The 25163-nt window shown below is 36.6% G+C and overlaps 1 protein-coding gene across 8 annotated transcripts in view; it reads left to right on the top strand.

Annotated features, from left to right (window-relative positions):
• PHC3 (polyhomeotic homolog 3) overlaps positions 1 to 25163 on the top strand; it is an 85182-nt gene that overhangs the window by 11085 nt on the left and 48934 nt on the right. For 7 of the 8 annotated variants that reach the window (XR_013828348.1, XR_013828349.1, XM_079921698.1 and 4 more), the window contains exons 5-7: positions 13090 to 13248; positions 15327 to 15425; positions 21822 to 22068. Coding sequence is in view for 6 of the 8 variants with exons in the window: in XM_079921698.1 (XP_079777824.1) it covers positions 13090 to 13248; positions 15327 to 15425; positions 21822 to 22068 (505 nt within the window). In the remaining 2 variants the exon portion in view is untranslated. The remainder of the gene's footprint in view (positions 1 to 13089; positions 13249 to 15326; positions 15426 to 21821; positions 22069 to 25163) is intronic. The other variant, XM_079921696.1, reaches the window with a different exon arrangement.

Raw genomic sequence — 25163 nt, 5'->3', positions numbered from 1 at the left:
GTAATTTTCAAAAGAAAGACTACTTTTGGGTTTTAAACACATGAAAATATATTAACCATATTAGTAATAAAGAAATGTATGTAAAAATAGCAATAATGTTCTATTTTCACTTGTCAAATTAGAAAACAGGGAAAAACATTGAGACAGTAACAGTTGTTGGCAAGTATGGTACACTCATACACTATTGGTAGGAATGTATAATAATTGGTACAACTTTTCTGGAGGGTTATTTGGCAGTGTGTATGAAAATTTAAACTATGCGTGCCTTTTCACATAGCAGTCTGATTTTTAGTGATGTCATTGACTAAATATGAGAGATAATTATGACATACATAATTATGCAAATATGCATGGTTTGTAATGGTGGAAAATTATAAACAATACAAATGTTCAGTAATTGAGGATTAGTTAAAAGATAGTTAATTCATACAGTGGAATACTATAGCTGCTTAAAAATGTTATGTGTGTGTATATAAAGAGACTTAGGTTTTCATTAGTTATTAGGTGAAAAAAGCAAGAATATATCATCTCATTTAACTTATTTAATAGGTTACTCTATTTTTCAGTTCTGAAATTGCCATTTGCTTTTTCTTTGTATCTTCTGTTTCTTTTGCTGAGAGTTTATGTTTTCATTTGTTTCAAGTGGGCTCATAATTGCTTGTTCAAAGCATTTTTATGACTACTGCTTTAAAATCTTCGTCAGATAATTAAAATCTTTCATCTTGGTGTTGGCATCTGTTTATTGATTGTCTTTTTCATTCAGCTTGAGGTCTTTCTGGTTCTTGGTACAATGAGTGATTTTTGATTGAAACCTGGACATATTGAGTATTATGTTATGAGATTGTGAATCTTATTTAAATTTTCTGTTTTGGCTGGCTTCTGAAAGAGCGTTTGCCACATCCTTACTGCCATTTGGGGGTAGAAGTCCAGGTTCCCCATTTGGTTTCCATTGATACCTGAGGGATGCTCCTTGTAATTGCTAAGTGAGCATGAATTCTGGCTCACTAGGCCTCTACTGAGGTATCTCTGGCTAGGAGGGATAGGAATGCTGCGTTACTGCTCCCCACGTGGTCTCCACTGATACTACAGGGATGGGCTGGTTTGTTGTTCGTGATCTTTTACTGCTTGGCTGGTATGAAAGTCTTGGCTCTCTACCTGGCCTTCTCTGGCACTAACCTGTTGGAAGGATTTGTGGAATCCGGGTACCTCATTACAGCCTGACGAGGGTAGAAGCCTAGGTCTTTGCTAATGTGGATGTGGATGGGGCCATAGTGTTTTCTGTGGCGTTTGGCTGGAGTAGAGCAATTATTGCCTAAAAGTTTTCTGTGTTGCTAGGCTGTCCCTTTTCTGATCCTTGGCTAGAAAGAGCAGCCCATTGGAGCTTTTTTTTTTTTTTTTTTTTGGTCTGTACCCACTGCTGTTTCTGGGTTACTGACTTGTTCACCTTTATGTTTGGGTTATATGAGATTTAAAAAGGAAACCCAGGGAGCTTGCAAGCACATCATTCACTGGATCCTGGAGTCTGCTTTTCTCCACCTTTTAGGATCCTCTTACATTTATTTTATATGTAACATTCGGGATTTTTAGTTATACTTAGGGGGAGGAGTAGGGAGAAGCATGTCTATTCCACTTTCCTGGAAACAGAATTCCTATCATTTAACTTATTTTTTAAAATTTATATCTATATGTCTGTCTGGTTATGTAGGAAGAAAATCTGTAATACACAACAAATTTAATCAGTGGTTATCTTTGAGGAAGTAGGTTGAAGAGCTTCATTTTGTCTAAATAAAACATGAATATACTCTTGTTGTCTAAGATACTGACAGTACAGACAATACAGAGTAAAAGTGACATCCCATTTCAGTAGTCCCTTTTGCCCTGACAAAGTTTTATGTGAAGCTTTCCTATCTTATTCCTGTACATTTCTATACATAAATGTAAATAGATAGGCTATGGTTAATTTTATTTGTTTGTTTTATTGTAAGCGATCATTCTGTATCTTTCTTTTCTAAGTCTTTGGGCATTTTCAGCTGGAAAGGATTATGTGGCTAGAAATTGCAGTCATAGGTCTATAAATGACTCAAAGGCTGTTTGTATCTCATTCCCTTTCCCTTTCTTTGCTGTTTTTTGGCCCTAGAATCTACATTAATCCCAGATGTTTTGACTTTAATTCACTGTACTATTCTGTCAAGAAGGAAAAACCTTATTTTTGATAGCTTTCTGGCTCTGGTGTCAGACAAAATGAGCTTTCTTTCTTTTTTTTTTGGGGGGGGGGTGCCACGGCATGTGGGAACTTAGTTCCCCCACCAGGGGTTGAACCCGTTCCCGCTGCTTGGGAGTGCAGAGTCTTAAACACTGGACCACCAGGAAAGTCCCAAGATGAGCTTTTGAAGCCCAGTTAGTTTTATGACTTTATTCATTCATACATTAACTCATTTATTCAACAAATATTTATTGAGCATTTAAACACCGTTCTAGGTGCAGGGAATACAGCAACACAGCAGATAAAATCTCTTGTCTTTATGGAGCTAGGGATAGATAGATAACAGGTAAACTAGTATATAATATGTCAGATGGTGGTAAGTTCTATAGAGAAAAATAAAGCAAGGAAGGGGAATGGGATGAGGGAATTTGCTCTTTTAATTAGGGTGGTAAGGGAAAGCATTGCTAATAAAAATGGCATTTGAAGGAGGGTGAGGGAGGCAAACATGCTTAAGGAACAGAAAGGAGGGTAGTGTGGCTGGAGTGGAATGAGAGAGTGGGAGTATGTTTAGAGATGACTTTAGAGAGGTAATTGTAATGTAATCACGAGGAGATTATTAAACCCTTGGGTTTTACTCTGCGTGAGTTGGGAAGCTACTGGAAAGCTGTTTTAGTAGGGATGTGACATGATCTCACACAGGCTTTAACTTAGGTACAATTTTGAGAGTAAGTTCTAGGGGCCAGTGATAGAAGCAGGGAGACCGGTTAAGTGGTTCCTGTAATAATCCAAGAGAGAGAGATATTGGGGGCTTGGACCGTGATGGTGACAGTAGATGTGGTAAAAAGTGGTTAGCCAGATTCTGAATTTTTTTCCTCCAATATTTTATTATAGAAATTTGGATGTTTTGGGACTTCCCTGGCGGTCCAGTGGTTAAGACCCTGCGCTCCCAATGCAGGGGGCATGGGTTCGATCGCTGGTTGGGAAACTAAGATTCCCACATGCCTCATGGTGTGGCCAAAAAAAGAAATTTGGATGTTTTGAAAATAGACCTAACAGTATGTGCTGAGGGATTGAATAAGAGATGTGAGGAAAGGTAGAGTCACCGATAACTGTAGTATTTTGGCCTGAACACCTGGAAGAATCTGCTAAAGCAGGTGTTGGAGAAGAAAATAAGGAGTTTGGTTTTCAACACGATGTATGTTAGACACCCACCTATAGATGTTGAGTAGGTGTTGGATATATGAGTTTGGAGTTCATGTGGCAGGTCTGGTGATTAGTGATGTCTTGTGCATCTCATTGACAATTCAAGTCAGAAGAGTACATGGTGACTTTACTACCAATTGTAGAATATTATGAGAGAAAGTTTGAGGACATAAGGGACCTGGCTTCTGGTCTTAATTCTGTGACTGACTGGTGGTGTGACTTAGGGCAAGTCATTTAACCTCCTTACACCCCTGTTTTCTTTTATGTAAAATTAAGTTGTCTAATTAGATGGTTTTTAGTCTTTTCATCCATGTGTCCCTGGGCCTAGATCAAGGAGAAGGTTCAGTAGATGGTGCTATGCACTAAATTGCATCCCTCCCAAATTCGTATGTTGAAGCCTTAAACTCGCATGTGACTATATTAGAAACAGGGCCTTTAAGGAGGTGGTTAAGGTTAAAAGAGGTCCTAAGTGTGGAGCTCTGATCCAGTAGACCTGGTGGCTTTATCAGAGGAGAGACATCAGAGATCTCCCCTCTATCTGCTGAGAGGTAAGAAGGTGGCCATCTGCAAGCCAGCATAGAGCTTGCACCAGAAACTGAATTGGCTGGCACCTTGGTCCTGGACTTCCTAGCCTCTAGAACTGTGGGAAATAAATTTCTGTTGTTTGAGCTACCCAGTCTGTGGCACCTTGTTATGGCAGCTTGAGCAGACTAAGATAGATAGGGCTCTGAGCCTTACCTTAAACTTTATTTATTTATTTAAAAAAATTTTTATTATTGGCTGCATTGGGTCTTCGTTGCTGCGCTTGGGCTTTCTCTAGTTGCAGCGAGTGGGGGCTTCTCTTCGTTGCGGTGCTCGGGCTTCTCATTGCGGTGGTTTCTCTTGTTGTGGAGCATGGGCTTTAGGCACGGGGGCTTCAGTAGTTGTGGTGCATGGACTTAGCTGCTCCACGGCATGTGGCATTCTCCCGGACCAGGGATGGAACCCGTGTCCCCTGCATTGGCAGGTGGATTCTTAACCACTACGCCACCAGGGAAGCCCCCTTACCTTAAACTTTAGACAGAACAGTTCTGTGATCTGTTTGAATCTGGGAGTTCTGAATAAGATGGTGTGTGAAGAAAGGGTTCTATTAAAAAAAAAAATTTGAGAACCAGTGGTTTAGATATTAATCTAAGATTCTGTAGGGACTTAGCCTATCACATAGTAGGTGTGTAATAAATATTTGTTAAAAGATGAAGTTTAATTATAATCATCAACTAGAACATGTAATACATCGTATTAATTTTAATTCTTGGTTATCTTGGTACCGCAAGTGGTTTACCTTCAGTGCAAAGAATCATTTTAGGATATATTCTGATTGCCTGAAATTGCATTATGGAAGAGAGTCTAAGTCCTGACCTCAGTGATGAGATTCTTTTGTTGTTAGTTATGAGCAGGCAGCCAGTTAATCAGGTTTACCTATTGTCCCACACTGTGCTAGTGGCCCTGGGGGTACACATGAGTCAAAGTCCCTTCCCTCAGAGACAGTAATAGACATTTGAAGAACTGTGCCTAGACATATCAAACAGTAACCAACATAACAGTATATAATCAAGTGATAAATTCCATGGGAGTTAACAGAAAAGAGATCTTTGGGGATTGGAGTAGTTGAAGAAGGCTTTTTGTATGGGACTTAAGCTGAGCTTTAAAAAATACGTAGAGTTTGCAGAGAAGAGGACTCATCCTGAGCTCATGTTCCTGAAATAGCAGAGCTTAGTTTCATGGATTCATTCCTGAATGGGATTCTTTGCTAGTCTCCCACACTCCTGAGGATAATCTGTGCCAATATTTCTTTATTGAATGCCTACTTGGTGCCAGGCGTGGTGTTAGGTGTCAAGAATCCAAAGTGAACAAACGTCTTAGAGTACAGTGGATATAGTCTACAGACATGTAAATAGTCAAAGGACACTGTGATAGGAGTTTTGTTTTACTGGAGTTATCTTCTAATAACTTGCTTGTAAAGGGTACGTGGAAAATAAATTTGGAATCTTTGTAGTCCTAAAAATTCCCTCCCCATATCTTTTTAATGATTATTTGTATGTAAATTCTATATTGAAAATGATTTTTCTTAGGAAACTTGAAACCATTGTTTTCAAATTTTTAGTATTACCAAAGAAAAGGCTGATTTTGTCTTATTATCACTAATTGGTACTTTTTCTCTTCAGTCTTTTGGGTTTGCCTGTTTTCTTTAGCTTTTCTGGAGTTTCATGAGGCTCTCTAGATGTCATTGAGTTCAGACACTTTTTGGACTCTCTTAGTGTGACACTTAATGTTCATGTGTATGAAACTAAAAAAGTTTTAACAAAAATTTATTTCCTTCTATTTTTCTCTGTTCTCTTTTTCTGGAGCTCCTTAGTTGGATATTGGTCTTTCTGGATTGATCCTTTACTTCTTTTAGCTTTTTACTCATTTTCTGTCTTTATCTTTTTATTCTGTTGTGACATATTTCCTTACCCTTTTTTTTTTAATCCTTTCGTTTCACATTTAAAAGAAAATTTTAGTTCAGCCTTTGTATTTCCAATTTCTAAGAGAATTTTCTTATTCTTTTCCCTTGGAATCCTATTTCTCTGTTATGGCTGAAATATTTTAGATCTCTGTTGTGATACTTATCAGATTTTAAAACTCTTTTTTTTGTTGTTTCCTAAATAATTTATGTTCCTTAGAAATTATCTTTGTCTTTTTTTTCATGCTGCTGGTTTTTCTCTTATAAGAAAAAGAAGTTTTCCCTTAAAATGCTTGGTTTTCTGCTTATATTTAAGAGTAAATGATTATATAAATTAATCAACATGGGTTTCTTCCACTGCTTTGAAGATAGGTTGTTCCTTAGCAGACCTCTTTCCTTAGTGGAAAGGCTGATTAAGATTTCTGTATTTGCATGTGGGAATAGCAGTGGTGATGACAGTGGTAAGGATATATCTTTGGCAGGTTTAGAATTGAAGGTGTGCAGGTTAGAAGCTGGCCATTAGACTGGTGAGCCAGCAGTTTCGGAATAAGGAGGGTTTTACTTCAAGGTACCAGTACCCACTCTAGAAGCCTAGCTTTTCCGTGGCAGTTTTTAGACTTTTAAAGAGAAGTGTCCTTTCTTTCTAGGTCTCGATACCCCTTCTGTATGGGAGAGGGGTGGGGTTGTGACTGGTGAGACTGTTTTCTAGACAGACCTGTAGATAATCCTTCAATTTTTAGCCCCACTTCTTACTTCTGCTTTCATACCTCTAAATTCTGAGTCTAACTAAATCCACTCTGGTCTGTTTCTTCCTGTATTCTGGACTACAGAGAGCTTCCTTCTCTCTGTTTTCTCCTTCAGTATGACCTCATCTTTAAGTCTTACAGAAATACAGATGGTACCCTTATCTCTCTCGCTTTGCTGTATGTGTGTTTTCTTTTTGTTTAATGTTGTTCTTTTAATCCCCCAAGTTTTTTTGGAAAAAACATTTAAACCCACAGAAAAATGGAAAGAGTAAGCATTGACCCTTGTGTACCCTTCATGTAGCTATCCATAACAGTTGTTAAGTTCCTCTCTATTCACACGGTTTTTCTGACCTATGTGCCCCATATTTGGATTCCCTCAGTAGTCTCCAAAATACCTTTTCCCAGGATTTAATTAAGGGTCACACGTGCATGTGGATGCCCGATTTTCCTTTAATATAAAAAGATCTGGGCTTCCCTGGTGGTACAGTGGTTGAGAGTCCGCCTGCCGATGCAGGGGACACAGGTTCGTGACCCGGTCCGGGAGGATCCCACATGCCATGGAGCGGCTGGGCCCGTGAGCCATGGCCGCTGAGCCTGCGCATCCGGAGCCTGTGCTCTGCAACGGGAGAGGTCACAACAGTGAGAGGCCCGCTTACGGGGGGGGAAAAAAAAGAAAATCTCCTCCCCCACCTTTTTTTTTTAAAGAGCTCAGGTCACTTATCTTACGGAATGTCCCACAGTCTAAATTTATATGTTTGTTACCCCCAGTCTTTTTTTTTTGTTTTTTAAACATCTTTATTGGAGTATAATTGCTTTTTTCCCCCCCAGTCTTTTTTGTTATTGTAGTAACTGCTATTTCAGTGGGTTTTAGTAGGAGGGAGAAGCAAATGGGTGTGCTCAGACCATTATCTTCAGTGTTTATTGTTTTATAAACATGATTTTTAATGGCTACATAATATTCTACCTTTTTAAAAAAAACCTAATTTCCTCTTGCTGGCAGTTTTAGTTTTTCCCTTTTTTTGCTATTATAAGTAAACCTGCATTGAATGTTATGTATCTTTATATCTAGTAATTCCCTTTAAAAAAAATTTCCTAAGAGTATACTCTTAGGAATATTAGGAATATTAGTATATTAGGTCAATGAGATTGTTTTTAGATCAAGAGCCTTATAAATGATCAGTTTTCTCTAAAAATGTCTAAATCAGATCAACTACATATCAAATGGATTCATTATGAATTTATCTGGGGGAAAATTACTTGCTTAAAACCAAGGTACTTATCCTCTATTATTAATATTAGGAGGTATTTTAAGTTTTAAAACTCATTGTTTTCAAGGATTGTTAGAAACCTGTTTCAAAGCTTAATAGCAGTTTAAAATAACACTGTAGCCTGCGTATTTGTCCGGTCATGAGCAGTTTTACTGCATTCTTATAAAATATTCCCATAGTACAGGTAAAGTAAAAAAGTGTCGTCACCTTCAGCCTCCTTTCCCCTTCAGTCCTTCTGTCTTCTCAGTTTGCTGGATATCCCGTCAGATCTTCACCTATGCATTAAGGACATATATAGTATAAAGAAATGTGTGCCTATGTGTTTAGTACACAGTTTTTTTTAATACACTGTAAACACATGTAGGTATTCTGCATTTTGTTTTTACACTTAACAGTGTGTCTTCAGAGCTTTCTATCTCACTCGCTTGAGCTACTGTGCACAGCATGGCTGCAGTTTGTCTTATATAATATCTTTGTTGTTGGACAGTTATTTCCAATATTTTAATTGTTTCTGCATTGCAACTTTTCTTTTTAGGGTGTCAAAATCTGAACACAATTGGGAGGTTGTGAAGTTGTTTTTTGTTTGTTTTGCTGTTGTTTTTACAGCTTGTATTGCAGAAAGTAGAAATAATGATTTTCTGTAATAAATAGGTAGGCATTTTATTTCATTTCATTGTTAAAAATATGTGGTCTCTTAAAAAGGATATCCTTCATGGGTAGATATTATTATTTGAAATTTCTATATAATATTTAACACTTCTAGATATTTGAATTGCATAAATTCCCACTGAATAATGAGGCAAGAAAATTTATATGCTGCTTTAATGTGATAAAAACAAAACAATATACGGAAGTAAATATAAAAAAAGGAAAATATCATTTCCTCTCTGATTCTAAAGTTAATACCTACATAGAAATGACAAAAACTTTGGAAAAGAAAATATAAATCATTCCCAAGTTTTACCCCTAGTAGGCATTATTCACCTTTAGCATTTTGGTGACTGCTCTTCCACGTGTGTGTGTGTATGTGTATATTTCTATACCAAATCTAATCAGATACAAATTTATGAGTATGCGTTATTGTGTGTGTATACAGTGCAGGCATCTTTCTCTCAACATGTTTTTCACATGTGTGGAATGTATATATACATACATGCAGATATTTGTATGTAATTGTATATGTGGATTATGTTCTACATGTTATTCTACAGTTTTTTCACTCAGCAGTGGGTCATAAAGATATTTTCATGCCATTGAATACAGATATAATCAGCCTTTTAATGTCTGTGTACCATGTCTCTCTGTAGATATACCTGATTGATTCTGATCAGTTACATGGCAGCAGTGGGTCTCAAATGGGCTTTGGTTCTAGGGAGTACTCTGGGCCAGAGGCCCTGTGTAGCCTCCTAGTGGGGGCACTAAGGAGTGGTTGAGGGTTAAATGGCTTTTCTTGGCAGATGTGGTTTTCTTTGGTGGCTCTTAGTGTCAGTAAGGAGAGAGCTTCCAACAATAGGGCTAAAGGAGTAAGTTCCTTTATGGAGTGTGGGGCTTGAGGTGTGAGACGGCAGGATTGGCCGAGGCTTTAAAATGAAAGGGAATTACGTATGTTGAGATGGGATTGACAGAGAAGATAATGGAAACAGTTGAGGGCATCTGGTTCAGGTCAGCAGAGCAAAGGAGAAAATAGAGGAGAGACATATCAGTTGTGGAAAGGAAGGGACTTCTTGCAGAGTTGGCTACTGATGGCCTTGCCCTCGTGGGTTTGGCATTCATTAGTAGACGCAGTCTGGAATGGCACTTGCCATTTGGAACTTAAAAATAAACATGATGTTTGTTCTTTGATCTCACAACTTAGACGAAGTGAAATGCAGGTGGCTAGGAGGCTACTATTTAGTTTTCTTACTTCCTTTTTAAGAAAAAAAGCATTCTATTTGTAATTTTTGTTCTACTTCCTTATTCCTTACAGAGCACTCTCAGGCACTTGGCTATCAGCCAGTCAGTTTTTTAAAAAACTTGTATGTTTTTGTTTAAAGAGTGTGTGGTCTATCCTTTACTAGAGTATCGTTCTTTCTTTCTTCCCCCCTTTATTTTTAAGAATCACTGACTGGAAAAACTGCCAAGGCATTATTACTGTAGAGTGACCCAAATTAACAAGCTCTCACAGTATAGGAAAGCACCCTGCATGCCAATATATGAGTCAGAAAACCTGGTCCAATTTTACCCTGCTAAGTGATTTAACCTTTGGAGCAAGGCTTTATCCAAGATACCCGTTTGTGGAGTGGTGTAGAAAAAGAATATGTTTGGGGGGTGCTTATTAATAATTTATTGTATAGCACATCAAAAGTAGAGTTGAACTAGTATCACCACACGATCTGCATTTTCACTCTGCTTTGTTAGGGGCTAGACCAGAATTGTTTTCTCTTCTTGCTGTTGTACACACACACACACACACACGCGCTCAGTCTTTGTGATAGACTTATATACTACATTTAAAGTATGAAGTATGCCTTAAAATAACATGGCATTCATTAAGTTAATAAACGTATTGAATGAAGGCACTCTCATAGATATTGGTTATATGAAGATAAATAACACATGGTCCCCACCCTTAAAGAAATGATTGTTTAGACGAGTGAGACAGAAGTTTATGCTAGAAGAATATGGAAATTATGGAAGATAATAGGCAAAAGAGGAGTAGTCAGTTCTACTACGGGGTTGGGATGCCTGAAAAAGCTTAGCAGGTGATTTTTGAGAGAGAGTTGTACGCTACATAGAGGGGGAAGAGGTGGGGTATGGGGGTAGGTGATGCTCAGTTCAGTCCAGAGTTGTTACCAGAGCCGTAGAGGCCTGAGACATGATGACACTGCAAATAGCTTCATATGGCTAATATGAAGGGTATGTATGGAGGAGTGGAAGGAGATGACACTGCAGAGGTAGTTAGGGGAGTTTGAATGTTATCTAGAAGATTTTTAAATGGCTAATTAATATTTATTAATTAAAATTAGGGAAAGATTGTCTGGCAAGTCAGAGGAGACAATATTCCAAGCAGAGAGATCAGTTTACAGCTGTTGAAGCAATGTAGATGGAAGTGCTATGGGCTCAGAATCTCAAACTATGTGATTCAAAATTAAAATGAAATTGAGGAAGATAAAGGTGTAGAAACAGTAAGACATGTGACTGATTTTGTGTGTGAGTTATATGAGAGGGAGGAGTTAGGATGATTTCCAGATTAGTCTGTCTTGGGGGATTTTTAGAAGATGCCAGTGGCCATTTGAGGAGAAGCTGGTTTAAGAAAGAATGATAGGGCTTCCCTGGTGGTGCAGTGGTTAAGAATCCGCCTGCCAATGCAGGGGACATGGGTTTGAGCCCTGGTCCGGGAAGATCCCACATGCCGTGGAGCAACTAAACCCGTGCACCACAACTGCTGAGCCTGCGCTCTAGAGCCTGCGTGCCACAATGACTGAGCCCACGCGCCACAACCAATGAAGCCCACGTGCCTAGCCCATGCTCCGCAACAAGAGAAGCCACTGCATTGAGAAGCCGGTGCACTGCAACGAAGAGTAGCCCCCACTTGCTGCAACTAGAGAAAGCCTGTGTGCAGCAATGAAGACCCAACGCACCCAAATACAGATTTAAGTATTTTATTAAAATTAAGAAATACTTAAAAGATACAGATAAATATAATTAGTTAACCAACTTGTGTACCCACTATGCAGTTTATTTAACTTTTTATTTTTAAATAGTTATCAACTCAGGAAGTTATGAAAACGGTATAGAGAGGTCCTTCTGTATAGCCTTCACTCAGCCTCCTCCAGTCACTTGTTCAGTTTAACAAATGTCCTGGACTGGTACAAATGCTCATGTTTTGGGATATATTATGGAACTGTGCAGGTAGTGTGAATATGGATTCTGTACCCCTATGTGGTGCAAACCTGGAGTTTTGATTCTCATAAGAGCCTCTCTCCTTCCACCTGGGGCAGGGCAGATAGCAACCTTTCTTGCTGCTTCTCAGGACGCATAGGTGGAGCTTTTCCAGCTCCTTTTCACATATTGAGGAGCCCTTTTGAGGATCTTGGCTCAAAACAGGTTTTACTTCTAGGTCCCCCCTGAAATAGGCTCAAAATCAGGTCTTCTATCTCTGTGGGCCAATATCTCCCTAGATTGCCTTGGTGTCAGCTGGAGCTTACATCTTTGAGTTTCTTCCTTTCCGGCACCTGAGAATTCCCCCTCCCTTCCCCTTTTTTGAGTTCAGTTATATATTTTTATAATTTTTCATGTTGATCTTGCATTTCAGTGAGTGCATTTGGGCACGTGGATGTATTAGTTCAATCTGCCTTGTTCCTTGAATCAGAAATCTAATAAACTATTTCTAATTTCTTAATTTTATTCTCTACATTGTCCATAAAAAGGATTTGAGGTTGCATTATGTTATTCTCGTTAAAAATATTATTTATTTTTAAAATGGATAATACATGCATGCATGTATGCATGTGGTAGTCTACATGTGTCCCTTTGTCCTGTTCCCACCCAGTTTGCCTTCACAGGTACAACCAGTTACCAGTCTCTTATATATCCTAGAGATAGACCATGCACTAGTTTATTCTTTAACAGCAGCTTTAGTGTTTATAATTTAATCTTGTAACCAATATTCAGGAGTTTTCCATCTGTTTGACCAGTAACAATTCTATTTTCTTCTTTTCTGAGAGCTTTTGAAGGAGAATTTTATACTAGTTATATGTTACGTGTATGTTTATGTACATGTGCATGGATTATCTGTGTTTTAACTTTTGTTCATTTCAGAAATCCCTCGAAATGTGACAGAAAATGACAAAATAATGTAGACTGTTGATTCAAATGTTTTAAGTCACTACATGGAATATTAAAATAATGGAACAATAGCCCTAATTTTTGGGAGATAGTAGAAATGATATTTTAAGATGTTGGAATCTTATGAAACACAATGAGGATATCCTTAAAAATTGTCCTAATTACTAACCAGTACATGCTATTGTTTGCATATGCGCAAATAATCGCCTATAGATATGATGGGTCTGTCAAAGATGAAGCCCTCTCTTAGGTTCCTCAGCCACGATATATACCATTGATTGCCTAACTGCAGCTTGGTGAAATTCAGTGACATGGAAGCAAGAAATGGAAGCCTATGACCTGATATGTTTTCTTCCTTAGATCAACCTCTCTACTTCTCCTACACCTGCACAGTTAATAAGCCGTTCCCAGGCTTCCAGTTCTACCAGTGGCAGTATTACCCAACAGACTATGTTACTAGGGAGTACCTCCCCTACCCTAACGGCAAGCCAAGCTCAAATGTATCTCCGAGCTCAAATGGTAAGATATGAGCTACCAGATTTTTTCAGTGTTTAAAGACTTGAGAGAGATCAAAATGTTTCTTGATTTGATGCAATAGGAGGCATTTTTAATATTTAAGAAATGTTTAACAAAATTTTTGTGTATGTGCCTATTTCTTATACATTTATGTCATGAAAAATTCTACCTTTAATTGGTAGGCCTTCTTGGTGTATCAAATAGTAATTAGCAGCATTAGGGAGCTAACAGATTCTGTAACATAGGAGTGATTAATTTTTAATATCAAATTTCTTTGATTTCAAACCCTTTTTCATATTTTAACATCTCTGAAACTGAGATGCATTTTATAATTGATGGCATCTTACGGTTGTAGTTGGTGCTTGTAGTGATACATAAAATCACCGTATATCTTTGACATCTTAGATTTGATGAAATTGTTAGAAACATAAAAAACTTGGTTGTTAACTATAAATTAGAATTTATATTGTGGGATCTTCTGAAATCTGGATTGGAGTTCGTGATAATTTACCAGATGAGTCTTAGCTTTGGTTATTCCCGTCTTAAAATCTGCAAGGTGATTTGTGTTCCTATGCTCACTTTGATCTTTTGTTAATACAGGAATGTTAATTTGGCTATTGTGTTATCTACTGATTTCCTAATTTACTTGTTGAGCCTTCTTTAAGGAATGTAAAAATTGGTTGACATTTACTTTATTTGATGTCTTTACAGGTAGCTAGAGAAGAACTTTGTCCCTGATATGTATTTATTTATATTCTCTTTTATCCAGTGAACTGAATATATATCTGGATCCCCAGTTCTACACTAAAATTGCAAAGAAGGTTTCCATCATATTTCTAACAGGAAACAATGATATGACCCTCTTTTTATTTACAGACTATTCAATAGACATTACCATATTTCTGGGTTTTTTCCCCATGAGATCTTATTTAATCAGTAATATACTTCAGAATTAGGGAGAACCATTTGAAATGGTTGCTACTGGACCGTTTTTGACTTCTAAAACTGTCAGTTTCATATGGTTCACGCTAGATAGAACATCTTTTTAGGTATAGTGCTTTTAGCTGTTTGTACTGGAAATTACTTTCTTGTGAAAGTTATACTTGTTATTTAATTCACTTAAATTTAGTATGTAAAGAACTGAAGTTTAAATGATCCTTTAATTGGTAATTTTAATTTAAACAGAAATGGCTTTTGAGGAACTGTATAACTTGATGCAATTTTGAGATAGAGTATTCACAGGTTCTTTGAAACAACTGTCATAATTTACTAAATTGGATTGGATAATCTCTGAGTGGATTGTATTGCCTTTTTTAATTAATGGCATTCTGTTTCAGTATTGAAAAAAAAGTATTTGAAAAGAGATGGTGATAATTAAATAAATCAAGTATGTCTTTCCTTTCTTTTTCTTTTCTTTTTTTTTTTTGATGTGAAGTTTTTTTTTGCAGGCTGCTTTGTTGTTGACTTTTAACATGTTGTGGCATTTACATTTAGAATGAATATTTCTTTACAAATAGTTTTAAAATCAAGAGCAACCTAGGTTTGTACTACACAGATCCTGTGTAGCTGAGTGAAATATTGTAACGTAGCATGTGGCATAGTTATCCTTTGGGGTAAAGAGGACTGAAAAGACTTTTTGGTGTTTCTTTTCATGTTTCTCACTGAAATTTAGTTTGCATTCAAGAGCAGTGACTATGGTTGCCTATTCTAACTTCCATTTTAGGAATCCTGCCACAATAGTTTTGAGCTGGGAAAAGTTTAAGTATAATAGCTTATTTGGGGAAAAATTTGGTATGAGGATTTCATATTGCCAAAATACATTTTCTTTTTTGAGCACTGATTTATTTTCTACTCATCAGAATCATGAGCTGTTTCAAAAATGTTTCTGGTTTTTTTTTTTCCTTTTGAGTTCTCTATTATCAAAAAGTTCTCCTTGTCATGTAAGACCTTTTGCTTAGGAGACAATCCTAAACTGCATTGTCTTTCTGTCACAAATTTCAGTCTCTCTTGCCTGCTATACATTGTGTGTGGGACATGTTCTTTTGTCTTAGGGTATTTTTTTGGTTTTTCTGTCTGTACAGCTGATTTTCACACCCGCTACCACTGTGGCTGCTGTACAGTCTGACATTCCTGTTGTCTCGTCGTCATCGTCATCTTCCTGTCAGTCTGCAGCTACTCAGGTGAGCTTGTCTAGCTTCATAATGTGGTACTTAAGGTCTGGGTCTTCAGGCTAAAGGTAAACATACATTTGTGTTTAAGTTACTGATAGTTTCAGTGCTCTTTGTCACACATTTCAGATCAACATTTAATCCAGTGAGAACTTCAAGAAAATTTTTTGGTTTTATAGAAATTATAATGCCATTAAACAGGGATATTTAGGTTATTTGACATTAGTGAAAGTTAATACGTTTTGCTATGACGTTGTATGTTTAGTTTTATTGTAAAGCAGATTTATTATGTGAGATGTATTCTTTAGATTCCTTTGTAAGCAGTTAGGTAATAACCGTGTCACGATGACTTTTAAATTTAAAAATGAGCTGGGTAAACTTTAAACTTAAAAAATTGAGCAGAATGTTACTCAGTTTTTTGTTTATACTTTGTTTGGTACTATGGAAAAAATGAACTTTAATTTTCTCCTTACACCATTCACAAAAATAAACCAGAAGTAATGTAGACCTAAAGACAAAAGACAAAACTATAAAACCTCTAGAAGAAAACATAGGGGATATCTCTACAACTCCAGGGTAGGCAAAGCTTTCTCAGATAGGACACAAAAAGCATTAACTGTAAAAGAAAAGAATGATAAATTGGACTTTATCAAAATTTAAAAACTGTTCTTCAAAAGGCATTGCTACAAAAACAAAGAGGCAAAGCCACAGACTGAGGGAAAATGTTCACAATACATATATCTGACAAAGGACTTGTATTCAGAATATATAAAGTGGGTTTACAACTCAGTAATAAGATCATGAACAGTTCAGTTAAAAATGGGCAGAAATTTGAACACTTCACAGAAGATATGCGAAAGGCCAAGAAGCACATGAAAAAATGCTCGACATGATTAATCTTCCTAGAAATATAAATCAAAACCACAGTGAATATCACTACACACTCACTAGAATGTCTGAAATGAAGGAGACTGAAAATGCCACATTTTGGTGAGAATGTGGAGGAACCATACTATCATATGTGGCTGGTGAAAGTGTAAAAGAGTACAACCACTTTGAAAAAGTTTTCTTATAAAGTTAAACATATGCTTAACATGTTACCCAGCAATTCCACTTCTAGATGTTAACCCTGAGAGATTTGAAAACATATATCCACATGAAGATGTTTAAATGAATGTTCGTAGCAGCTCTATTCAGAATAGCCCCAAACTGGAAGTAACCACTGTCTTTTAACTGGTGAATGGATAAACATATTGTGGAATATTACTCAGAAATAAAAAGGAAGAAACTACTGGTACATCTCAGAAACATTATAATTAGTAAATGATGCCAGACATCACAGAGTGCAATACTCTGCGACTCTATTTATATGAAATTTCTGAACAGGCAGAACTAATCTATAGTGAAAAAAATGGATTTGTGCTACCTGAGGCAGAAGGTGGGGGCGATTGACTGGGAAGGGGTATGAGTGATGGAAATGTTCTATATCTTGATTGGGGTGGTGGTAACATGGTATATACATAATGTCAAAACTTATTGAACTGGTTCATTCATTTTATTGTATGTAAGTCACACCTCAGTAAAGTTAATAAAAATGAATGAAATTGAGTAAATTTTAAATTAAAACAGTTGAGTAGACTTTTATATTGTATGATACCATTTTGATATTTTTCCATAGATAATGTTTTGGATTGCATATGGCAGAAATTGGTATATCTCAAGGTCATCCTTGGCTTCGAATTTTTAATTTAATAATCTCAGTCATCTGGTAAAAAGTAAAAAATGAGATAGCAATAATATTCTTTGGTATTTTTCATAGAATCTCTATTTTATTTAATAACAAAGTCCAATTTTCATATATCAGCATATAAAGATGGTGATCATTTAAACTCCGGTTTCTCATAATGTGCTCTGTGACCCTCTATAGTTCCTTAACTTATTTGGACTTCAGTTTCCATATTTACAAAATGAGACTTTTGTTAACTTTAAGGTTTTTTCAGCTCTAAACTTTAAATGTCTCTTTGTGGAATGAATTTGTTGAAGATATTATCTTCCTGTTTGTTTTGGTTTGGTTTGGTTTGGTTTGGTTTTATAAAACCTGTCAACTTCCAGAATGATAAAGTGGCATGGAGCTAGGCGTGTGGTTGCCATTGAAATTACATGCATGAAGTCCTGCATGGGCTTAAGTTCAACTCCCACTGCAGTCATTTATTAGTTGTATGACTTGAGATAAGTTACCAAACATCTCTAATAGTCATACATACTTGCAGGGTAAGTTGGAGAGTGAGTAATATATGTTTAGTGTCTAGAATATTGTAGGTACTCATTAGCACTTTTTCTGCAAAGGGGAGAATAGGAAGACCTGGGTTTATATTCTGACTTCAGCAACAGTTGCTTTGTCACTTGCCAGTTGATTGATTTTGGATAGGTCATAGTATAGCATGGTGTTTATAAGTTTGGACTCTAGAGCCAGATTCTCTGGATTCAAATACATGTTCTACCACCTTCTCATTGTATGTCCTTAAATCTCAGTTTCAACAATATAAAATATAATAAGTGTATTGCTTCGTAGGGTTGTAATGAGGATTAAACAGAACAGTGTCTGTTACCTAGTGAGCACTCACTAAATGTTAGCTGTTATTACTTATGCTAAGCCTCAGTTTCTTCACTGTGAACTGGAAGTAATAGCTCAGAGTTGTTATAAGGAATAAATGAGACAGTAATCATAAATAAAGCACTCAGCATAGTGCCTGGCACATAAGATATCACATGCTACTAATTACTGTTTTTGTTATGCACTGTCTAAAGATGAGTCATGAATTTGGTTCTTAGCTTTCATGTAGCTAGTAGTGAAGAGAGAAGCTCAACCATTTAAAGGATTTGCAGTTTCCAAGGTAAAATAAACCAGTTATTAGGAAAATACAACTAACAAACTCTCTAGAGCACAGTCTGTTTTGTGGGTTCTCATAGTCAAAGTAATTTGTAGAATTAGCTCTTTGGGGTCCAGTTTGATGTGTATAGGTATGTGGCTTTCTAATAATCTGACTCAATTCAAGGATAGACTGAGGAACTAGAGGGATGGATTGACCTTTAGGAACTTCTCTACTAATGTTTTTCTTTGCTGTGCTTTAGAAGTGGCAGTGAATGAGGCTGACAGTGGTAGGTGATGCTAATATTTTGAATATTCCAGTGGTAACTTTCCTCAAGTTCAGGGCTGTTAGTTTTGAAAAACTTGTGCTCTACTTTGTTAATTTTTAAACATATATTTGCAGTTTTTAAAACATTTAATTTGTTTGTAATTGAGAAATACCAAATTTGAAGTTTTATTTTAGTACTCTTTAACTGACAAAAGTCAGTATAACAGTTAATTTTTCCTCAGTATTAAAATTTATAGCATACTGTAAAAAAATGAGAAATTTGGAATATCTTACCATTTTAAATGCTCCATCTCTTCTCCTTATCATGAAAAAAAAATGTGACTTTCAGAAAGATATCATAAGACTAAAAGTATGTTATAGAAAAGTAAGAAATCTTACCAAGGCTCTCTGGGCAATTCTGTAAGAATTGAGGAGAAAACAGCCTTTTAAATTTAAAAGCTAGAAACAGTTCTACTGCTGGCAGTGTGACATGAACTCTTAATTTCCTTATGTACAAAGAAGAGATCCTATGATAATTCACACATTATTTGTTAGATCCAAATTAAAAAACTGAAGTGAGGGTATTTGGATAATCCACTATAAAAATGTAAGGTGTGAAATTAGCAAAAATACTTTGTGGGAAATCTAGACTTTTTCAAAAGTCAGAAAGTTTCCCCAAACTGATCACAGGAAAAGTTCAGATGAAATTAAAGTTGGGCATTAGATGCCATAATATTCTTTATCTTAGAAAGGGTGGGTTCTTTTTAAAAGTGAAGCTCTGTCAAGGAAATCTGAATATGTGATCTATTAACAGCTCAGTTAGCTCTGTATATGCTTTAGGAGTATAGTTTACATGTTTGAAATTTATTGTAAATATTTAAGCCAAGATGACCATAGATAGTAAAGCCATATACTAAAATTTATCTATTCATATAAATAACATATGGTATATAATACGCACATGCATACGTTTTCTTCCAGAATTCCAGAAAACAAAAGGAAAATTAGAAGAAAAATATATTATTCTACAGAAATGGACTGCTACAGCTTAAGGGTTCACTGTGTCAGATCTTCATTTACTTTGAATATGCTTTTCCTTTGAAGGAAAGCTTTTGTTTTTCAGGTTATAGTTCAGACCTTGATTACCATCATTCTGTGGTCCACCTTATACATTATTTATGGCAGATGTTAAATTTCTTGCTGTTTTTCCCTTGCTTCCTGAGAGATTTTAATATTCCTCTGCTAGACATTTGTTGAGATTTCTTTTGGTAAAACATGAACAGATTTTAATGTTAGCTTAAGAAAACCATAAATAAAACAAGATACTTAACAACAACAAGAGCAACAAAATCCATGCAATACATTTTTCAGAATCAGATATAGGAGAATACCTCAGACTTGTGTAGTTTCTGTTATGTCTGCAGCCGGAATTGCGGGGAGTACAAAAATGAATGTCAGAGATGAGAGCCTGCCAGTCAGAGTCTCAGTATTTCACAGACACAGACATTAGTAATTCTAAACCAAGCTAGATGTTTGTCATTGGTATAGGCCACTATGATCCAAATTCTATGGGAAAAGCATAGAGGGGAGGAGAAATTATTTCTAACCAGGGACTTCGAGAGGTTTCTTTGGGAGAATGGGTAGGAATTTTAATGGTCTTGAGCACTGTGTTGGGCTTCAAGAGACAGCGTTGAGGAAAGAGGAATTTGAGCAAGGGCTCTAAATGAAGACAGTGCAAGGTATGTTTGGAGAAGGGTGAGCAGAACAGTTTGGCTAGAGTATGAGGATTGTGAAATAAATAGTGGAAAAAGGGACTCAAAGCAGTTTGGGCCCAGACTGTGGAGGGCTTTGAGTGGCAAGCTGAGAAATCTGGATTTTAGCACATTTTATCTTCGCATTAAATTTCAGTAATACAGCAGTAATTAGTCCATTTACAATGCTGTGAAATATTTGACAAAAATCAGAGAAGTTGCTCCATATGATCTCACTTAGAAAATTCTTTCAGTAGCTTAGAATAGAACTGATTAAAACTTCAGCTGCCCTGAAGTAAACATTTATTCAGCATCTGCTGTTGGCTGAACACTGCATTGGCACTTGGAAAGAGAAGGTATAGAGCATCAGTTAATGATACAGCTGTAGAGACAGAACACACATGAAACTGAAGAACATCCATAAAGCAGCAATATATTTGTTACTTTAGAATCTCTCTTACTTCAGTTTCCCTCCCAGGGTCAGTGCTAGCATAAATGTTTTAGGTGCATTCATTTCTGAGGCAAAAGGTTAGGAAGCTATTGGAGAGGCATTTTTGCCTTGCTGTTTGAAAATGTTATAGACCTCAGGTGAGAGTAATTGGGATAATCCTTGCCACCATCCAGACTGGCAGTGTGTTTAGCATAGCCCCGGTGTAGATAGGAGTCATCATGTAAACCATTTCAAGGCCATGCACGATGTCTTTAGTTCATGGGATCTAGCTCTCAAAGGCAAATGAGTGTTTCATAACCACCACAACAAAATCTCACTAACTCTTTAAAGTTAGTTAATAGGAAATGCTTTTCATAATTATCACAATGGGGTAGGTGATTTCATGAATTCGTCTTCTTACTTAGAAGATTAATGTTCCCTTATAATCTCTATAGACCTATTAACTTGCTTTTTTTGTTATCTTTCTGATCTTTATTAAGATAGCAATATTATATCCACACTATCCTAATTGTGCGTAGTAATTTCTCACAAGTTTATGAGGGACTTGTAGCCTTAAAATGTTTCACAATCCTGTCATGGAGAACTCAGTGAAGTAGAAGGAATTGCTCATTCTTCCCTCCACACCCTGGGCTCTCCCACCTCTGCAGCTTTGCTCAAGTTTTCCTTTTTGCCTGGAATGCTCTTCCTCGTTCTCCTTCCTTTTGACTGTCTCTGACCTGGTAACTTTAAAATGCAGTATGTTGCAGAGTAATTTCCTCATATTGATAGTTCATTTGCAATATATATATGTGTGTATATATATATATATTCTATTTTCATTTAGTTCTTAACGATTCTTTTCCTTAATGTCTTTTTAAAAAAATTGCCACTTAATGTTTAAGATATGATTACTTAGAATAATAGCTCCCCTTTCCTTCAGGGTTAATTAGTTGTTTCAAGTGCTTGTAGCTTTATGCATAATATAAAAAGCATAATATAAATGTGTTGTCATTGTTGTTATAATGGTAGTGATTACCACATCAATTAATACCATCTGTTTCATCCTTATTTTTTGTTATGTGGTTCTTAGGTTCAGAATTTAACATTACGCAGCCAGAAGTTGGGTGTATTATCTAGCTCACAAAATGGTCCGCCAAAAAGTACTAGTCAAACTCAGTCATTGACAATTTGTCATAACAAAACAACAGTGACCAGTTCTAAAATCAGCCAACGAGATCCTTCTCCAGAAAGTAATAAGAAAGGAGAAAGTCCAAGTCTGGAATCACGAAGCACAGCTGTCACCCGGACATCAAGTATTCACCAGTTAATAGCACCAGGTGGGATAAAGCTTTTGTTGAAACAGTTGCATTATTCATTTTCTTAGCAGGCAGAGCAAAACAAAAGATGTCCATTACTTGAACGAGAATACTTTTAAAACATTTTAAAATGTGAATTTTATAAGTTAACAAAAGAACAGTAGTGTAGCTTGAAAAAAGAGAAATCAAAAGAGCCCAACAGCTAAAACAAATTATAATAATAAAATAGATTTTTTGGATCAGTTGACATTTGATTAACATCTTCATCATGTGCTGGCCTGCTGTTATGTCGATAAAACCTTTTAGCTTTAAAATAATTTGCCTGTGGTTTGTTTAATGTGCTTTAGTGGAACAAAATTAAAAGCTTTTTAAAAAAAGCAAGTATGTATTTTTCTTTAACATTGTCATTAGTGGAAGGAATTTATCAGTTTCCAAAAATAAGGATTATGCATAATTATTTTCCTCACCATGTTGCTATTTTTCCATCTTTGATTTCATCTCTGAGAGGCAAATGTCCGGGAATCAACTAAGTCGTTTTCATTTTCATCAGCCTTTGAATCCCATGTGTGCTCCCTCTGCCATCTACAGATAATGTTGCTTCATGGTTCTCATGCTGGAAATTCTGGGGCCGTGCAGACTGAGTTTCCTTACCGTGTCTTCTGTTCATCTCAGAATTTCTCAGTGTTGAGCTTTCTTCACTTCTAATAGGATAAGGAATTATCTGCTTTCTTCTTTAAAGTTAGCACTATTTCCTTGTGTCATTGATTGCATCTTTTTTACTGACTCCTGACCTTCTTTCATAGTTATTATAGCATCTTTTGTCTCCCTCATGCTGGATCCTTTCTTTTGCTTCTTAAGCATACTTAGATCTCTCCTATTCTTAATATATCTACATATGGTTTTTGTTTGTTTGTTTGTTTTGTTTTTGTTTTTTTTGGTACGCGGGCCTCTCACTGTTGTGGCCTCTCCCATTGCGGAGCACAGGCTCCGGACGCGCAGGCTCAGCGGCCATGGCTCATGGGCCCAGCCGCTCTGCGGCATGTGGGATCCTCCCAGACTGGGGCATGAACCCGTGTCCCCTGCATCGGCAGGTGGACGCTCAACCACTGCGCCACCAGGGAAGCCCTCTACATATGTTTTTATACCAGTTTAACTATTGTTTATTGAAAGTGTGTGTGTGTGTGTGTGTGTGTGTGTGTGTGTGTGTGTGTGTTGTGTGTGTGACGCACTGGGCTAGATACCTCACATATGTTACATTAAAAAAAAAAAAATCTTCCTTTGATCCAGCCTCATCAGGTAAGCATCTTCTTTCTATCCTTTTATAATTATGCATTACTTTTTTCTTTTTTTCGCATTACTTTTTAAAGATTCATTTTGCACTGCTGAAGGTTGCCTTTTTCTCTTTTTATGTTTCTTCTGTGCTGATATTGCCAACATTCTCTGTATCACGCAATCTCAAGATCTTGGAATTGTTTGATTCCCCTAGTTAGAAATCTCTCCTTCTGAACTTGTATAGCATTTAAAAAATATTTATTTATTTAATTGTCTGCACTGGGTCTTAGTTGCAGCATGCGGGGATCTTTTAGTTGCAGCATGTGGGATCTTTAGGTGCGGCATGTGAACTCTTGGTTGTGTCATGTGGGATCTAGTTCCCTGACCAGGGATCGAACCTGGGCCCCCTGCATTGGGAGTGCGGAGTCTTAACTGGACCACCAGGGAAGTCCCTTGTATAGCATTTTTATATTTCTTTGTGGTACTTTTTCTTTTATAGTTACTTATATACTTAGTGATCTTAGCTTTTCTACTAGACAGTAAGTAAGCTCTTTGAGGGTAGTGTCAGGTACTTTACATTTATTAAGTCTTTTAATCCTTTTTCAGATTAACCTTTTCATTCTTTTATCTTGACAGCACCAAGTTATGCCTTATATGTACTTATATCTATAATAGGTGGACAATAGTAAATATTTGTTGGATTAATAGTTGATTTTTTTTTTCCATTTGGATTTTGGAAGTTATAGCACAGTTTTTTCCATTTGTACTAACTAGGTATCACTGGTTAGAATTCTTCAATCTGAATCTTAGATAAGTGAAGGGTTTGTTAGAATGTATAAATAGTAAATCCACTCATAGTATGGTTAGATGTGAATTCTCTTTTATAAACATCTGTGTGCAAGGTCCTGCTATCTATATGGCATGATAACAGGATTTTTGTACTGTATTGTCCAGAGTATTCTTAGCCTCAAACCAGCCTCTGGCCACTGTTTTTCTTTGTTTTGTTTTCTGTTTGGCTGCGCTCCATGGCTTGTGGGATCTTAGTTACCCAACCAGAGGTTGAACCTATGCCCTCGGCAGTGAAAGCGCAGAGTCCTAACCATTGGAACGCCAGGGAATTCCCTGGCCAGTGTTGATGGAAGGAGTTAGTGTGGAGAGGCAGTGACCCACTGTGCTTGGAATGACTGCTCAGGGGACAATTTATATTGATTTCTATAGTTTTGATAGATTATAATGGAGGGTAGGTTAATTTCCTTTCAAAGAGAAAGGTAGGAACTCTTTCAGGGTTAGTTCAAGCAAAGAGATCTGCTTTTGGATTTTCATTCCCCCTGAACTCACAATATCTGGTTCTAAGTTAACACTTACTCTTCCCCTTTTCATTGATAGTGTGATAATATCTTTCTAGTTGCCTTCCTCTGATGGCCAATATTTTATGTAAGTATGGAGGAGACCAGTAAGCTAAAACCATCTAAGAGTAAGAGGGCCTTACACCATCCTGAGACTTCAGGACAATTGCAATTCCAGATTTAGAGCTTATGTGTATTAACCAAACTCCAGTTTTCTGTGGTGTTACTTTTTAGAAATAAAACCAAATGGAACACCCTAAGCCACATAAACCTTTGCAGCTTCCAAACTTAAAAATTCAATTTTAACTTAAAAATGCAGTTATTCAAAGCAATTTGTATCTTCTGGCAAGGCAGCAGTTATAATTTTTCTACTCTTTTAGTTTTTCTGCTCTTGTTGGTATGGAGTTAATCTGAAGCTAAGATTTTTTTTTTTTTTTTTTTGAGATTCTTGAATTGGTAATTTGTCCTTTTCTTCAATTAGAAAAATGCTTGCTCCTG

The sequence above is a fragment of the Stenella coeruleoalba genome (assembly GCF_951394435.1).
Source record: "Stenella coeruleoalba genome assembly, chromosome: 5".
NCBI classification, from domain to species: Eukaryota; Metazoa; Chordata; class Mammalia; order Artiodactyla; family Delphinidae; genus Stenella; species Stenella coeruleoalba.
Note: the sequence above shows the minus strand (reverse complement) of the source record. Positions and strands in the feature narration are given on the sequence as shown.